This window comes from Bos mutus, chromosome 11, assembly GCF_027580195.1.
Source record: "Bos mutus isolate GX-2022 chromosome 11, NWIPB_WYAK_1.1, whole genome shotgun sequence".
Taxonomy (NCBI): domain Eukaryota; kingdom Metazoa; phylum Chordata; class Mammalia; order Artiodactyla; family Bovidae; genus Bos; species Bos mutus.
In genome coordinates, this window is record NC_091627.1 from 11,857,449 (window position 1) to 11,875,293 (window position 17,845).

Sequence of the window (17,845 nt, forward strand, 5' to 3'; positions counted from 1 at the left end):
AAGGCACAAATTTAGCAAGAGACAGAGCTGAGATTTGAACCCAGGCAATCTGGCTCCAGAGCCTGACCTCTTAATTCCTCCATCACACTCTCTCTTATGATGTGAGCTTTTCCTTGAGCTCTCTACCCACTCTACTGAGGAGGAAACTGAAGCAGACAATTGTCTAATCACTTGCTTAAAATCTCCGCTTGTCACTGCAATGCAGCTAGCATTAGAAGCCAGACTTCTAACTCCCAGTTCAATGCTTTCTCCCCAGACCACCCTGCAGTCTCAGAGGCCACCTGGACAGATATGTAGCCCTTCCCTTCTAGTCTCCCTCCCTCCAACATACACACATCACTTCCACCATCACCGCTACCACCACCACCACCACCCAACAGGCACTCAGACATTTTTGTGGCCAGGATGGCTACAACCTCCTTTGAAAAGCAGCCAGCTTTGCCCTCTACCAAATAACTCTGTTTTATTTACAGTCTCCTGCTCAGAGCCTTTGAACTGGTCGCTCATTCCAGGGGAGATCTTGATAACAACTATTCCTTGGAGAAGGTTCATAGGAAACAAGGTGAATAAACACCACAGAGGCCCTCCCTGTCTAGCAGAGCTTTGGTCCTGAGGGTGTTTATAAGGCAGTGTTGGTGTCTGGATGGAAAAGACTTTGAATTCAAACGGGCAGTTGGGACATTTTCAATTTTTGTGTTAATTCAAAAAAGTTCATCCTATGCCTTCCTTCAACCTTAGGGCACAGGCAAAAGACAGAGATTATCTTTATTCAGAATGTAATTCCAAATGGAGCTCTTCTTGTTTTCTTTCCTCCCTCCCTGGCTGGGGCTAGTTATCGTAGTGACTGAGGGCTGGGGAGACACTTAATGAATTTATGAGCTAAAATGGCAGAAGAGATGAATGGCATTTCAGAACAGAAAAGTGTAAAAAAAGAGAAGAAAAGCCTAATTCAGCAGTGAACCATGAACCTATAGTGTCTTCTGACTTGTGGCCAAAGGTGAGTAACTGTGTCACATGTCTGGAATTATTCAGTCTAGATGCTAATCTCCATTCCACCAGCTACTAGAAATGTAACGTTGAGCACATGCCGCAGTTTGCTCTGCGAAAAGAGGGGATAAACTCACAAGGTTACTGTCAGGGTTGGTGCAAACCATGTAGGGGAAACATGGTGCCTGCTTCAGACAGGGTACTTATTCACCCATGCATGAAACAGTAGCTAAAGGCAGTGATCATTATAGCTGTCTTTGTTATTCTTCCGGCTTCCCTTGTGGCTCAGCTAGTAAAGAATCCACCCCCTCCTCGCCCCTGCTCGCCCCCGCCCCCCCATTTCCCCTGCAATGAGGGAGACCTAGGTTCGATCCCTGGGTTGGGACGATGCCCTGGAGAAGGGAAAGGCTACCCACTCCAGTATTCTGGCCTGGAGAATTCCATGGACTGTATAGTCCATGGGGTTGCAAAGAGACACGACTGAGCAATTTTCACTTAGGATTCTTCCAGGCCTAGAGGGGATGATATTGGGGTGTTCATGGAAGTGAGCCCTAAGGGGGCGGAGGTTGGTGATTTTGGCTCTCAAGTATCTTCATTTGCCTTGACTGAATCTCTATCAGATACTGTTATGGTGTCATGAGATTTCTGTATTGGAGCCCGCCCCCCTACCCCAAAAAAAGGGCTAATAAAGGGAGGCAGAGGTCCTCAAGAGTAGGGCAGAGCAGAGCCACTAAATGGGTCCCATGAAACCCCCAGGTGGCTTTCCTGTGGGGATGTGAGGTCTTCTTAAAGATCTAAGGGGAGAGGAAGGGCCTCCACCAAGAACCATGTTGGGGAAGTGGCTGGTGTGACAGAGGGTCTATGGCTCCCTTAAAGAACTTATTGGAAGGTGTGGGGTTTTCAAAGGAAAAACCTGTCTTTTCATGGAGGCCTGAGTGGGAGACAGTTTATCTCTAAGCCAGAGCCACTGGGTGGGAGGACTCCGCAAGACAGGAATGGTAGCTTGAGGGTCTCTATCTATGGGATAAACATCATTTTGGGGGGTTCAGGTGTTGGTTTCTACAGGAGAACAGTGGGAGGGAAGGTCTTTAGGGGCCATCACCCGGAAGACACTATGCACCGCGTTCCCGGAGTCCAACCTGCTGATGCGCGGTTCCCCTCCAACCCCTCCAATCCCTCCAACCCCTCCGCCCTCACGCGCCCCGCCTCCCATGAGCCAACTACAGTTCCCGGCAGCCCCCGCGGGCGGCGGCGGCGGCGGCGGCGGCGCGGGCGGGAGGGGGCGGGGGTGTGAGAGGCGGAGGGGGAGGCGCGCGCCGGGCACGCGCGCCGGCGACCATGGCGTTCGCCCGGCTGAAGCGAGTGCATTAACCCCGGGAGGCGGCGGCGGCGGCTGCGGCTGCGGCTGGGGAGCGAGACTCGAGCGGGCGGGCTCAGCCTGAGGGAAGGGAGGAAGGGGCGGGGAGAGCGCCGGAGGGAGGCCGGTCGGCCGGTCGGCCGCAGGCGGGCGGGCAGCGCAGCGCAGCGCCGAGCGGGGCCCGCGGGCCCATGAGGAGGCCGGGGGACCATGGGCTCCAGGATCAAGTGAGTGTGGTCGGCCTGGGCGGAGCCGGGCCGGGCGAGGGGCGGCGAGGCCGGGCAAGCGCTGCAGGCCTCGGGCCGCGCGGGGGACTTGTTGCCGGGACCCCAGGGGCGCCCCGCGTGCTGGCGTCATGCGGGGAGGGGGACTGTTGCCATGACGATCCAGGGAGGCGCGGGGGCGGGGTGCGCGCGGGGTGGAAGGGCGCCAGTGGTCAGGTGTCCCCTCCTCACCTGAGGGCGGGAACAGCTGATTATAAGGTGGCCTCCTCCCCGGGGTTACAGAGAGCCTCTGAAAATGGTCACACAACTGTTGGGGGTAGGGCGAGAAATCTCCAGAAGCAACTCCCCAAATGGGTGTTCGGAGCGCCCCTGAGAGTTGGGCAGTCCTGAGGTGGCAGCTTGGCTGCTTAAGGCCTATGGTGGGAGGGGGGGCCATAAAAGTCGTGAGAGGTTTTCAGAGGGAGGGGCCACTCAAGGACTTAAGGTCTGGATGTCCTGGGGAGGAAGAAGGCCCTTTTCTCTCTCCTCCTGTCTCCCCTTCCTGTCTATGCAAGTCTCCCCACAGCAAGGCCAGAGGCTGTGAGGGAAGATACCCCTGTGCTGTAACCGAGCACCTGATCTTGATAATTGTTGGAAAGGTTTTGTAATCCAATCTGGCAAATTCCCTCACTCATTCATTCATCTGGAGTCCCTGGTGAGGGGTTAGATTTCTGGGGAAAATGTTGATACATCTGACTTCAGAACCCATTGAAACATTGTTGCCTTCTTTCTAGACGTAGAAGTTGACTTTGGAAAGTGCAACTTTTATGCAGTCTCTCTTGGGTGTGTTGCTACTGACTGTATCTCCGCTCCCAGCCAGGTCTTCTCGGCCTCTCCCTTCCTCAGTTCCAGAACACGAGATGCCTTATCTCTAATCACTAACAAATGTTCACTTTTTCTCTATGAGTAATAGAATTGTTTAAGGGCATTTAAAAACAAAGTTAACAGTGCAGGCTTTTCCTTAAAACAGTTTTCAAAGGATACTTTAAACTTGCTTAGAAGAAAGTCTGAAGAATGTGTTTACTTCAGCATTTTGAGAATTATGCTAGGGAAGTTTGAAAGGGGAAGGGCCTTATGGGCGAAATCTAGTAATTATTCAAGTATTGCATGTCTTGTTCAGTTGGTGTCCATGCAGTGTGACCTTTGGCCAGCCTTGTAGTCCTCTGACTCGCTTAGGTCTCCATTCACCAGACGCATCTAACAGGCTGCAGCAGCCCTGAGACTAGAAAAGTTTGCTTATTATGATAAAGAAAATGGAAGAGTTGGATGAGTACACTGTTAATTCTTGATTTTTGTGGAAATGAGGGGAGTGGGGGAGGGGGGAGAAGCATGCTCCAAATAGGCTTAAGAAGCTTGGGAGGTAAAAAGAAGTAGTGAAGCATTGGGATTGAAGAGGCACTCCAAGTTTAGCTCCTGCTTCCAAGCAAGAGTTGTAAACTTGGATTTCAATAGCACTTAGAAACACTTTACAAAAGCCACCTTAGAGTTGCAGGGTATCCTTGTGAGGATGCTTGCCCTTCTTGTTACAAAGTAGTTCAGAAACTTGCCAGATATGAGGCATGTCCATGTCAGACTCAGCATGAAAATCCAAGTGGAAGTTCAGATGACTGGGCATCAGATCTGTGTCTTGCTCTTGAACGTTGCAGGTTGACAAAAACATTTCTCCACAGTGTTTTGTGGAACCCATCTCTATTTATCTTGAGTGCTTGGGCAAGAGAATTTATGTGTGAAATTCTGTTAGGTGTGAAATTAGTATAAAGAATAACCTTGATCTTGAAACTAGATTGCTGCTGCTAAGTTGCTTCAGTCGTGTCCAACTCTGTGCAACCCCATAGATGGCAGCCCACCGGGCTCCCCTGTCCCTGGGATTCTCCAGGCAAGAACACTGGAGTGGGTTGCCATTTCCTTCTCCAATGCATGAAAGTGAAAAGTGAAAGTGAAGTCGCTCAGTCATGTCCGACCTGCAGCGACCCTGTGGACTGCAGCCTTCCAGGCTCCTCTATCCATGGGATTTTCCAGGCAAGAGTACTGGAGTGGGGTGCCATTGCCTTCTCTGTGATTGCTTGGTGGTAAAAACTTAGACATGGGAAATATGTTAGTTTCACCTGTGAGGTAGGCTGAAAGAGAATATGAAGAGAGAAATTATGAAAAGTAGTTGTGATTTACAGTGACTGTCGATTAGGAAGCTTTTGCCTACAGGTAAGGAACAAGGACCGACAAGTGGTGAGGAAATGGTTTTCTTAGGTGCCTCCCTGATTTTTGGAGGAAACAGGGCTTTGGTCACTATTGACCATCAGTTCCATCTGGACAGGAAATCACAGGCTGAGCTCAAGATATTCACCTGGCTGAGGTGAAGTCTGAGTGTGCAGGCTGCATTGTGTAGGACAGTCTTAGGGGTGGAGGAAGAGAGCTTGGGGGCCCCTCCAAGCAGGCTGCCTGTGCTTTTTCCTCATCTCTGATACTGTGTGGCTGATCTAGTCAGGCTAAAAATATGGAATCAGATTTGGATTTAGATTCCACTTTTGTCTGCTGACTATGAAACTTTGTACAGATAGTTACCCTGAGGGTAAAATGAGGAAGGCTATATATTGCAGGGTCATAATGAGCAATAAATACAGTATCAACATGACTGCTGGACCCATATTAAAAACTCGGTAATTGTTAGTTTCTTTTTATACTTTTTCTATCAAAAGACTAAGAAAATTGCTTTATTTTATTCCAGAAATGTCAGAGAACTGTGTGTTTCAGGTGATGGAGAAGAAGGTTTTGAAGATCTAGGAATTAGATTGTGAACATGCAGAACAGGACTCAGCAGTCTCTCATTAAAATAAGAAAGTTGATTGAAAACAATACTGTGTGTAATTATGAAGCTGGTGTCTGTTATATGACTAGTAAAGCAGTTGAGTTGCTCGGCACGGGTGTTGAGGTTTAGTGCTTGATGAAACTTTCCTTTTAAGTTAAGGTGGTTGAATGTAATCTCTGTGTCAGGTATGGTAGTAATGCTCTCTGTGAATCATTTCATCTAATCCTCACAACTGCCCAATGATGTAGGTACTATTAGCCATTTTTTAAATGAGAGAATTGGGGTTTGTAGGCCATAGATTGGATGCCAGCCCTGATGCCAGTTCTCTGCGCCTGCCTCTCTAGGCCAGGTGTCCTTCATCTGTGCACGCTTTCCCCTACCTAGGCCAGCTGTCCTTCATCTGTTTCTATGACCCCCCCCTCCATATTTGTCACTGTCATAGCACTAAATTTAGTTCTTTGTGTGTCTCCTATGCTAAGCCGAACATAAACTTCATTGAGAGCAGGGACGTTCTTACTTGTCTTTGAGTTCCTTGTGTCAGACCCAGTACCTAATACATCAGTTTGTTTAGGAAGAGTTTATGGAATGCATTTATGAAATATGTTGGGATCTGAATTGTAATGCTACCTAAAGGCTCCAAGATGAATGTAGAGAGTTAAAAAGTAACAGTTAGCAATTTGAACTCTTGAGGAGGAAGGCTGTTTATAAGTTTTTAAGTTGAATTGCCCTGGTCTAGGCAGCAATTTCTTATTTTTTCTGAAGAATGTTTATAGTTCATCCTCGTTTTAGTAAAGGAACCTTGATTTGCCTCAGATATCTACTTGGGTGACAGGAAAGGTTACCGGTGTACAGGTAGCATTCTGAGAAGCTCCTAACCTTAAACCTGAGCAGATGTTTATTTATCTAGGGAGATAAAAGGAGCAACGGTAACTGGCAACCTTCGACAGGTATCTTTAAATCTTATTTAGTGTTTGAGTGATCCCAGTGGACTGGAATGTGGTTAATACGAAGCAATTTAACTGATAATGTAGACACACAGCAGGAAACTGTGGCAGTTTTAATATTGTTTGTGGTGACATCCTAGAAATTGTTTCCAGGCACCAAGGGCAGGAAGTGGATTGTAAGTAATCGAAGGAAGTACTCTAAGTGAGTTTGAAGAAGCCTGACATTTATGGGCTTGGAGAAAAGCATACTCAAAGATTTGAAGGCATAGGGACAGAACAGGACAGCCGATTTGGCTTTGTGGTGGTGTTTATTCTACATTAGCCTGTATGCCTGTCTTCTGTCCCTGTCAGACCATGACCTTTTTGAGGTTGGTAACCAAGAAATTTATCCATTCATTCATTTACTTACTATCTCACTAAGAAGAGTGTCACACACTTATTATATTCATCATTATTATCATAATTGATGGAAGTACTATGTTATGTGCCTGGTAGCAAACTCCAGGAGTTGGTGATGGACAGGGAAGCCTGGCGATTTGCAGTCCCTGGGGTCGCAAAGAGTCAGACATGAGCAGTTCAGAGCAACTGAACTGAGTGAGGGAGAGGGGTTTCTCCAGTGCCTCAGAGGTAAATAATCTGCCTATGTGCAGGAGATGCAGGAGCCATGGGTTCAATTCCCAGGTCAGGAAGATACCCTGGAAGAGGAAATGGTGACCCACTCCAGTATTCTTGCCTGGAGAATCCCATGGACAGAGGAGCCTGGCTTGCCACATTCCATAGGGTTGCAAAGAGTTGGACACGACTGAAGCACAGTGAGGGAGAGCTTACTGTGGAGATGACATTTCAGTTGAGACTTAAAGGATAAGTCATTAGTCATGTAGAGAGACTCACAAGACTTCATTCCAGGCAGAGTAGAGCGTATACGCACCTTGAGGCAAGAAAACCTTAGGCACTATCAGGAGCTGACAGTGGGTTTACGTAGTGACTGGTTGTGGGGAGGCTGGGGTGAGACTGGGGCCCTGAGCAGGGCCTACTGCAGGCTGCGGTAATCTGCAAACAACTTTATTAACATATAGTTCATATACTATAAAGCTTACTCTTTTATAGTATATAATTAAATGGTTTTCAGTATACTTAAAAATACCACTATCCAAGTCCAGAACATTTGCATCACTCCAGAAAGAAACTCCATATACATTAGTGGTCACTACCCATTCCCCCCAAACCCTTTTAGCCCTAGGCAATTACTGATCTACTTACAGTTGCTATGGATTTGTCAATTTTAGGCATTACCATATAAATGGAATCATATATAATTCTTTGTCTTTATTAAACATAATGGTTCCCACATTTATCCATATGATAACATATCTGAATATTCCATTACTTTTTGTTGTTGAATAATATTTCATTGTATGGATAAAGCACATTTTATTCACCCATTCATCAGTTGTTAGGTATTTGGATTGTTTCCACTTTTTCACTGTTATGAATAATGTTGCTGTGAACATTTTGTGTGGACATATGTTTTCATTTCTCTTGGGTATATACCTGGGAGTGGAATCGCTAGATCATATTGTAACTCTTTTTAAGGAACTGTTAAACTGTTTTCCAAAGCAGTTGCACCACTTTGTGTAAAGTAGTGTCTCATTGTGGTTATGATTTGGCCCTCAAGAATTGTATAGAAAACGAAAGATTAGAGTAGATCAAAATAGGTTTCTCAGAAGAGGGTGAAACTGGAACCAAAAGAAAAGAGAGATTTAGAGAAGGGAGGAAGGATTTCTGGAGGAAGAACAGGGGAAGTTATATGACTGGAAAGTGGGGATAAGCCCATCATTGTTTTCTGATACAGAGAAGCAGCCTTGGCTTTTTAAGATTGCTCTGCTCTGGGCTTTATTTGGACAGCCTGTTAAAGGATTCCATTACCAAAATGCACCACAGACTGACTTCTTTGTGTAGCACAGCTGACATATCTTCCTTCTGTGGGATAAGAGTAGGAGTTGAAATGTGACTTCCTCTCCAGGGCCCTCTAATACTCTTCTCTTTCCTCTGCCCACCACGGTGCTCCCCTCTCAGTCTCCATAGGAGAGAGTACAAAGACTTGGGGTGGTGGAACAAAAGTCTTGCTAGAGGGACTTCCCTGGAGGTCCAGTGGTTAAGACGTTGCCTTCCAGTGCAGAGGGTACAGGTTCGATTCCTGGTTGGGGAGCTTTTCCACATGCCTTGTGGCCCAAAACCCCAAACATGAAATAGAAGCAGGATTGTAACAGGTGCAATAAGGACTTTAAAAAATGTTCCACATCAAAAAAAAAACAACACAAAACTTTAAAAAGTCTTGCTAGAGACTGAGTTTTCCATTATTAGCACCCAGAGATAGTCCCTTGAATTTTCATGACTTTTCTGGAAAATGTTTTGCTGCAACTCTATCATTCTAGTCTGAGCCATTGCCATCAACTTGGAGGGGTTTGCACAGCAGACAGGAAGGTTAAAACAGGCAAAGTATTGCTGTAGGAAAAAAAAAAAGTTTTTTTTCTAGACTGTTAAATTTGTGTGTAAGGTCCCAGCTGAATTTCCTTTTGTGGCCAAAAACCCCACAAAAGGGTTTTAAACATTTTTTTTTTACACTTTTTGTTTTGGGGTACAGCCAATTAACAATGTTGTGATACTTTCAGGTGAACAGTGAAGGGACTCAGCCATACATACACATGTATCCATTCTCCCCCAAACTCCCCTCCCATCCAGGCTGCCGTGTAACTTTGAGCAGAGTTCCCTGTGCTATACAGTAGGTCCTTGTTGGTTACTCATTTTAAATATAGCAGAGTGTACATGTACGTCCCAAACTCCCTAACTATCCCCTTCCTCCGTCCCTCTCACTGGCAACCATAAGTTTGTTCTCTAAGTCTGTGAGTGTCTTTCTGTTTTGTAAGTTCATCTGTATCATTTCTTTTTCAGTTCAGTTCAGTCGCTCAGTCATGAAGGCAGGTCATATAGTACTTCTCCGGCTGGAATTCTTATTGTGAGTTGCAAAGTTTAGTGTTTTACCTGGCTCTAGCAGGAACTAATCTCTGGATTTGAAACATCCTTTTTGGTTAAAAGGATTTTGTTGAGAAATGGAAAGATAAACAATGAAGAAAAATAAACCAGAGGAAACAAAACAAAGTTGGTCCTACTTTAATTGGAATCCATATCCATTCTTTCCAAGTATTTTGGACTTGAAAAGGAACCAAATAAAGGAAGTAAGAAAACATATGTGTTCCTGTAGAAAAGATAGGTTATATCCCCAAAGTTCAATTGTAATTTGGTTACAGTATTTAGAATGTATTTTTCTCCTAGAGATACTGTTGTATACATTAAGCATAAGGACATTCCAGGTGAATTGTGTCTTTAAAAGACATAGGGAGATTACAGATGTAGCTGAAATGCAGAATATGTGCATAAAGATTATAGGCGATAAAGTTGAAAAAGCAGGTTTGTGCCACTGCAACCTGATGCTATTGAAGGATTGAGTTGGGAATGTAATATGATCAGATTTGGGTGTTTAGGAAGATTACTTTGGCAGCAGTAGTTTAGAACAGTGATATCTCAGGCTTGTGAAGCGTGATCCACTGTGGTGTGAAAAAAACATGTTAGAATCTCTATTTGTTTCTATATCAGCTTTCAAAAGGCTTCTCTGGTAGCTCTGTTGGTAAAGAATCCACCTGCAACGCAGGAGACCTGGGTTCGATTCCTTGGTCCAGAAGATCTGCTGGAGAAGGGATAGGCTATGCGCTCCTGTATTCTTGGGCTTCCCTTGTGGCTTAGCTGGTAAAGAATATGCTCACAATGTGGGAGACCTGGTTTGATCCCTGGGTTGGGAAGATCCCCTGGAGAAGGGAAAGGTTACCCACTCCAGTATTCTGGCCTGGAGAATTCCACTGTACAGTCCGTGGGGTCCCAAAGAGTTGGACACGACTGAGTGACTTTCACTTTCTTTGACTTTCATACCTTTCAAAATTTCTGTTTCTGTGTTTTCTAATAATATACTATAGATTTGTATAGTAAAGCATTCTTATAATTTATAAATAAAAATACATAGATGTATGCTCAAGTTTTTTTTACCCATAGGGAGGAATGCATGGAAAAAATTTGGAGACTGCTGTTTTATAGAACTATGTTTAGTTTATATGGCAGAAGATCAAGGCCTGAAGTGAGGTTTTGGTTTTCAAAAAAGGACAATTTGACAGAGATTTTAGGTAGAATTGACAAGACTTGGTGACAAATTACATGTAAGAGGCGAGAGAAGAATCAAAGATGACTTGCTAAGGTTAGCAAAGTTATAAATGGGTGTTTGGAAGGTGAGGACTGGTTATATAATATGTTTGCTTTTCTGAGGAAAAGTGAAAAGTTATAATTGGGAGAAGGCATTTTAGTCTGTGGTGAGAAAGAGAGAAATCTTTAAGGGCACCAGAGTGAATGCGTGCGTTCGGTTTAGATGAATAATTCTTCAGGTGGGCTTGCCCGAGTTTCTGAGGGGAAATCTGTCCACCTTAGGTTTTAGGAAGAGAGAAAAAATAAACTTTTGAGTTTACTTTAGCCACAGGAAAGGTTTCAGGGATGTTGCATTGATCTCGCCTAGGCTGTATGAATAAAAAGGAGGAAGGAAACCAATCTTGGTAAAGATACTGTTTCACTCCAAGCAAATAGTTACTGTACTCCAGGGCGTGATAGGAGTGAGGGTGGTGTGGGCCTCGGAGACCCTCAGGTTTGAGTTCCCACAAGCACTCACAATCCCCATCTGAGTTCTAAGTTTTTGAGCCTCAGTTTTTTTAATTTATGAAAGGAAGCTAATAAATCTACCTTTAGAGTTGTTCTGAGGATTAGCTGCCCACTCCAGTATTCTTGCCTGGAGAATTCCCTGGACAGAGCCTGGTGGGCTACAGTCTCCCTGGGGTCACAATGAGTCAAACACGACTGGACAACTCACACGTTCAGCAGAAAAATAGCTGTTTAGTTAGCTGTTCAGTAAATGTTGTGTAGTCACTAAGTCATATCTGTTTCTTGCGACCCCATGGACTGTATGTAGCCCGCTAGACAGCTCTGTCCATGGGATTTCCCAGGTAAGAAAACTGCAGTGGGTTGTCATTTCCTTCTCCAGGGCATCTTCTTGACTGAGGGATTGAACCCGAGTCTCCTGCATTGGCAGGCAGATTCTTTATCACTGAGCCACCTGATGGCAGCTCTCATTAGTATTGTTTGGAGTAAATGGGACATACTTGTCTGAGCAATCTGAAGTTAAAAAAAAAGTTCTCAAAGGAAAGCAGGTGTTCCTTTTTATAGCTTTTTTTTTTTTTTAAAGACTAAGTATTTGCTTTTTCTTTATGAGTGTGTTAGGATGATGTGTTGTATATTTTACTGAATTTATTTGAAGGTTTGTGATCCTGGTATATGCAAAGTGCTAGTCCTCTTACTGGTTGGGAGAAAAACTTTTAAATTTACTCAGAGACAAGATGAGCATGCAAATAATTAAAATTATAATAACATTTAAGAATATTTTGTGCCTCCTCTCTCACCAGTAATTGAAAATTTTATTCAGTTTTAGAAAAGATTCTAAATCTTCCCTGGTGGCTCAGAGGTTAAAACATCTGCCTGGAATGCAGGAGACTCGGGTTCGATCCCAGGGTCAGGAAGATCCCCTGGAGAAGGAAATGGCAACCCACTCCAGGAGAATCCCATGGAGGGAGGAGCCTGGTAGGCTACAGCCCATGGGGTCACAAAGAGTAGGACACGACTGAGTGACTTCACTCACTCACTCATGTTCATCTGTTTGGATGGTGTCACTGTTCACTTCTACTCTTTTTAAATATAGCTTCATTCCTTTTTTCTGAATACTTAAAATTATTTATCTTTTTTTTATTTTGGAAAAATTTAAACATTGTGAAAGCAGAGAGAATAGTGTAATGAGCCCCCAAATACCCATCACTCAGTTTCAGCACTTATTAATTTATGGTTTTCTTAGTTCCATTTATAGATAACTCTTCTCCGCCTTCTAGTCCTTGATTATTTTGAAGCAAATTATGTCTGGTTATCTCTTTTTTGATCCATTAATTTGTTAGAGGCTATAAAATGATTTTACTTCCATCATTTCTTCTTGATATTAACTAGAATACTTCTGTAAAGAAAAACTTCTGCATATCAACTATTTGGTCACCCTGAGGTGCAGTTCATATGGGAAAGGCATAATAAATATTTGATTCATTTTATTCATTTTTCAAACTGTTTTCTAGCATTTTCCCAGGGTGACTGATTTTTTTTCTTTCTGATTATCACTTTAAACACATATTAATAGATTTAAACCTGTTTGCTATATTTCACTTTACTGTAGTTATCCTCATGGATGTTAATTTGCCCTATTTTTGTCTAGTGGAAGCTTCTTCAGGTTAATGTCCAGAGTCCTTTTGACAGAATCCCAGTAGTTTTAATAGCTCCCTTGCCTTTTGGTGTGATGACCTAGATGTTCCAGGTTCATCTTGTATGTTTCCTGCTCCAGACCTGTTTTCTGCTATTTCTCTAAGGAGTCTTGCTTCTTTTTGGTGGGAGGTGGTGTTAGATATTTCAGTCTAGGTTTTAGAACTTTTTTTTTTTTCCTACTAGGTCAGTCATTATTTCTAGGCTCCTCCAGGGATCGAAACTAGGAAGTTGTGTGTGTATATGTGTGTATTTTTAAGGTAAACTATATCACATGTTCATATTGATATGTACAATTCAGGACTATCACATTTTAATTTAGCCTCATTATTCTTACATCCGAATCTCTTATCACTCATGTCAAAAGTTCTGATTTCCAATAATGCCAACAGAAGTATTCTTTTTGCTTTATCCCACCATATCCATGGAACTCAGCCAGCATTACCAACTGTATGTAGTGAAGACAGGTGTGTTTTTTCAATTTGGTGATTCTTTTTGTCCTTAAGCGTATATGTGGACTAGGATTGTATAGTCAGTTTACTGTTGTGAAACCACTAGAAATGATTTCTTTCTCAGTGGTTGTGTCACCAACTCAATTCATAGTTGTTTTTTTTTTTTTTTGCGATCTTTTCTGATTGCTTTTTAAAAATAATTTTGTTTTATAATTACATAAAATACTTCCATGGTTTCAGAGCCAAATCTGCAAAAAAGGTGTATTCAGAAAAGTTTAATGTCTATCCTTCACACATCACCCTGTTTCTTCCCTCTGTAGGTTGCTAGTTTAAAAAAATTTTTTTTACATTTTGTTAGAAAAAAGGTAAGTACATCAACATATTCCCTCCCCTCAACAACTCTCAAATTATAGTATTCTATGTACACTTTTTTCTACTTTACTTTTCTCATTTTATTCCCTGTAAAGAGTTAACTTTTAATAGTATATAGAGGTCATTCTCATTTCTCTGTAGGGATAGCACAGTACTCTAGTGGATAGGTGGACATGGGTTTTTCAACCTGTCTCACGCTGATGCTCCTTAGGTTGCTCCCAGTGCTATTATAAATGGTGCTGTAATGAATTGTCTTGTGTATGTCCCTTTTTGTATTTCTACCATTATATCATTGGGATAGATTTTTAGAAGTGGTATTGCTGGGTCAAGGAGTAAATTTATATGTAATGTTACTTTAGTAAAATTATTAAAAGGACTTCTCTGGTGGTCCAGTAGCTGAGACTCTCTGCTGCCAGTGCAGGGGGCCTGGGTTTGATCCGTGGTCAAGGAACCAGATCCCACATGCCACAAACTAAGAGTTCACATGCTGCAACTAAAAGATCCCACATTCTGCACCTAAGACCAAATGCTGCTAAGTCACTTCAGTCGTGTCCGACTCTGTGCGACCCCAGAGACTGCAGCCCACCAGGCTCCCCCGTCCCTGGGATTCTCCAGGCAAGAACACTGGAGTGGGTTGCCATTTCCTTCTCCAATGCATGAAAGTGAAAAGTGAAAGTGAAGTCGCTCAGTTATGTCTGACTCCTGGTGATCCCATGGACTGCAGCCGACCAGGCTCCTCCGGAGTCCATGGGATTCTCCAGGCAAGAGTACTGAAGTGGGGTGCCATTGCCTTCTCCTAAGACCAAATAAATAAATATTTAAAAAATTATAAAATAGTATAATAGACTTTAGTAAAAAGTGTCAAATTCTCCTCCACACAGATTGAGCCATTTCATATTCCCACATATGATAATGCTTTGTTGCCTTACAGCTTCACCAACAGAATGTGTTTGTCAAACTTTAAAAATTATTTTAATCAGAGCTCTTAATGCTTGTGATAACAAATCAAATCGTTTGGAAGAGCTCATGATGAAGAGTAATAATTCTCTACCGTACACTGTACTTCTTCAGAAACAGCCTCTATTAACTGATTTTTAGCTCTATTGGTTAACCCATAACCCTTAGATAAATCTCTATCTCTTAATTATATTAAGTTTAGATGGTATTTGTTGACACTCTGAAATGGAAGATGATGAGTACCTTTATAATATTATTCTCTTCCTCTTCTGCTGTTTTATATGTATCTATATTTCTATTTTTTATAATGATTGTATTTTAATGTAATATAGTTTTTATTCCATTAACTTTCAATAGTGTCTTTTGACGCCCACTTTCTAAGGGAAAGATAGGTCATTTTTGTTCTGATCCATGACCAGGACCAAGTTTTCCATTATTTATCTTTAGGTTAACTCTAAAAATTGTGTTATGAATATTTAAATATTGTTTAGCATAGGCCACGTAGGGTGCTAGAATAACATTTTCTTCTTTTTTGGAGTGTTGTCATGATCTCATTTGACGGAGAATGTTCTTAACATCAAGGTCATATAACCTTTTATAATCCACTCAGAATTTAAAGTTATGCTAAATTTGTTTTGTATCTGGCTATGTGTATATATTTTACATTTACATGTACAAAATAGCACAGAGACAACAGCCTTGTGTAAAGAGCAGCCCAAGACATCGCACGAGTAAGCTTCCATCCTCCTGTTGGCAAACTGAAACCTCTACTTGTAGCCTTTGTGAGGGCTAGGGCACCTCTGGGAGCCTGAGCCTTGGCTTTTGACTTTGACCTTGCGGTAGCCTCAGATCAGCAGAGCAGTGTCACTGCTAAAGCTTGTCTCCCAAGCTTCTAGGACTGATGCCTTTCAGGATCTTGGGCTTGATAAAGGCTTTGATGGCCTTTGTCTTATTGGTGTGCATCTTATTTACAGCATTCTTGTGTTTCTTGAAAAAGTTCAAGATCCTTAGGAACTTAGGCTTCTCCTCCTTAAAAAAGCCATTGTGATTAGGGTTTATTGATGCCATTTTGGAACTGGTTATGTGTGGTGTGGTTCTTGGACTTGGCCATATGTGCTGCACTGCTGCTGGCAGCCCAGAAAGTAGGACTGGGAAAGAGCCATATTTGGATTTTGATTTAAAAAAATCCCTTTTTTCCCCTCTCTTGCATTACTTTACCATATCGTTAATTTTTTCCAAACTTAGTTTTATTGGGGCTCTTTTTTTTTCCCCTGATGGTTTCTTCCTAACTTCCTGTTGATTTGTATAAAGTCAGCTATGTTGTTGTAATCTTGGAATGTCCCTTCACCACTCCCCTACTTCATTATTTCCTGGCCCCTGTGTTATTTTGTTTTCTAGAGGACAGATTTAAGTTTTTATAGGAGGCAGTCACACAAGTGGACTTGCGAAAAGAATGCGTTTGAGTTCTCACAGGTCTTTTCATGTCTGAAAAATGTCTGCTTTTTTGCACTTGATTTATGGTTTGTATGGTCATAGAGTTCTAGGTTGGAAAATTTTCCTGCAGAGCTTTGAAGTTTATTTTCCCACTGTCTTTTAACTGGCTCGTTATGACACTGCCCTGGAAGGGGAAGATGGCACTCTGCCTTCATATTGTCAGATTGGGGTATATGACTAGATTTCATGTTCAGTCTTCATTGACACCTAGGGTGCAGAATTCCCTTTTCCTGCAGGGCTGAGGTGGGAGTTGTGGTTCCCAGGAGACCTCCACCAGTATCTCCCTGGCTGGGTGCAAGTGGTACCTTGTTGCTGCTCCCTCTATGGACTCAATTACTGCCATGTGAGTATGGAAGTCCAGGCTTTCCACAGTCTCCACTGAAACCTTGTTGTGAGAGTCCTTGTTACTGTGCAGTGGGTATAAGGAAAGCCCCGGTTCCCTACGTGACTTTCTCTAACACCACACTGGCAGGGGGTAGGTGGATGGGATACTTCGGCACAGCCTGGCAAAGGTAGAAATCTAAGTGGCTTCCCTGTGTTTCCTTTGCTGACTCAAGTGAGGGTGGGACCACACAGGTTTTTCTGTATTGTTTGGTAGTTATTTCCTAAAAGTTTTCTGACTTGTTGCTGCTGCTGCTGCTAAGTCGCTTCAGTCATGTCTGACTCTCTGCGACCCCATAGATGGTAGCCCACCAGGCTCCCCCGTCCCTGGGATTCTCCAGGCAAGAACACTGGAGTGGGTTTCCATTTCCTTCTCCAATGCATGAAAGTGAGAAGTGAAAGTGAAGTCGCTCAGTTGTGTCTGACTCTTAGCTACCCCATGGACTGCAGCCTACCAGGCTCCTCCGTCCAGGGGATTCTCCAGGCAAGAGTACTGGAGTGGGGTGCCATTGCCTTCTCCATCTGACTTGTTAGGTGGCCCCTTCTCAGGCCCTTCAGTTAGAGCTGACTTTTGTTGGAGGTTTTTTTTTTTTTTTTTTTGGTTTTCATCAGTTGGTGTTTCAGGTTGCCAGTTACTATCATCATGAGTGGCTGTTCAGTTTTATCAAATGCATTTTCTGCATCTACTGAGATGATTTTTTGATCCCTTTCAACCCCCTTTTTTAATGAAGTGAACTACATTTATTTTCAAATGTGTAACTTTGTATTCCTGGGATAAACCTGTTTGGTTGGTCTTGATATCCTTTTTATACATATTGCTGGATTCAGTTAACTAGTATTTTATTATTATTTTTTCATGATTTTGACTATAATTCTTCTTTTTTGTAATGTTCTTGTTAGATTTTGGTATCAAGATTATACTGGCTTTATGAGAAAGAGGACTACCTTAAAAAACTGTTGAAGAAATGGTATGATTTTTTTTTTTTTAGTGTAAAAAGTTATCAGTGGTTACTGATGTTTGGATTAGCAAGGGAAGTCTCTATTGAATTTAAGAAAATTAAGTATTACTCATGCTGCTGCTACTAAGTCGCTTCAGTCGTGTCCGACTCTGTGCGACCCCACTGATGGCAGCCCACCAGGCTCCCCTGACTCTGGGATTCTCCAGGCAAGAACACTGGAGTGGGTTGCCATTTCCTTCTCCAATGCATGAAAGTGAAAAGTGAAAGTGAAGATGCTCAGTCGTGTCTGACTCTTCGCAACCCCGTGGACTGCAGCCCACCAGGCTCCTCCATCCATGGGATTTTCCAGGCAAGAGTACTGGAGTGGGGTACCATTGCCTTCTCCAAAGTATTACTCATAAGTAATGAGAAATGAGAATAGGAAAATGCTTA

At 43.0% G+C, this 17,845-nt stretch overlaps 1 protein-coding gene across 5 annotated transcripts in view; it reads left to right on the forward strand.

Moving 5' to 3' along the window:
* Positions 1-2,303: 2,303 nt before the first annotated feature.
* Positions 2,304-17,845, forward strand: part of DENND1A (DENN domain containing 1A) — a 533,349-nt gene continuing 517,807 nt past the window's right edge. For 3 of the 5 annotated variants that reach the window (XM_070379017.1, XM_070379021.1, XM_070379022.1), the window contains exon 1: positions 2,304-2,571. In XM_070379017.1, the coding sequence (XP_070235118.1) occupies positions 2,555-2,571 (17 nt within the window). In that variant the 5' untranslated portion in view covers positions 2,304-2,554. The remainder of the gene's footprint in view (positions 2,572-17,845) is intronic. The other 2 variants (XM_070379019.1, XM_070379018.1) reach the window with 1 other exon arrangement.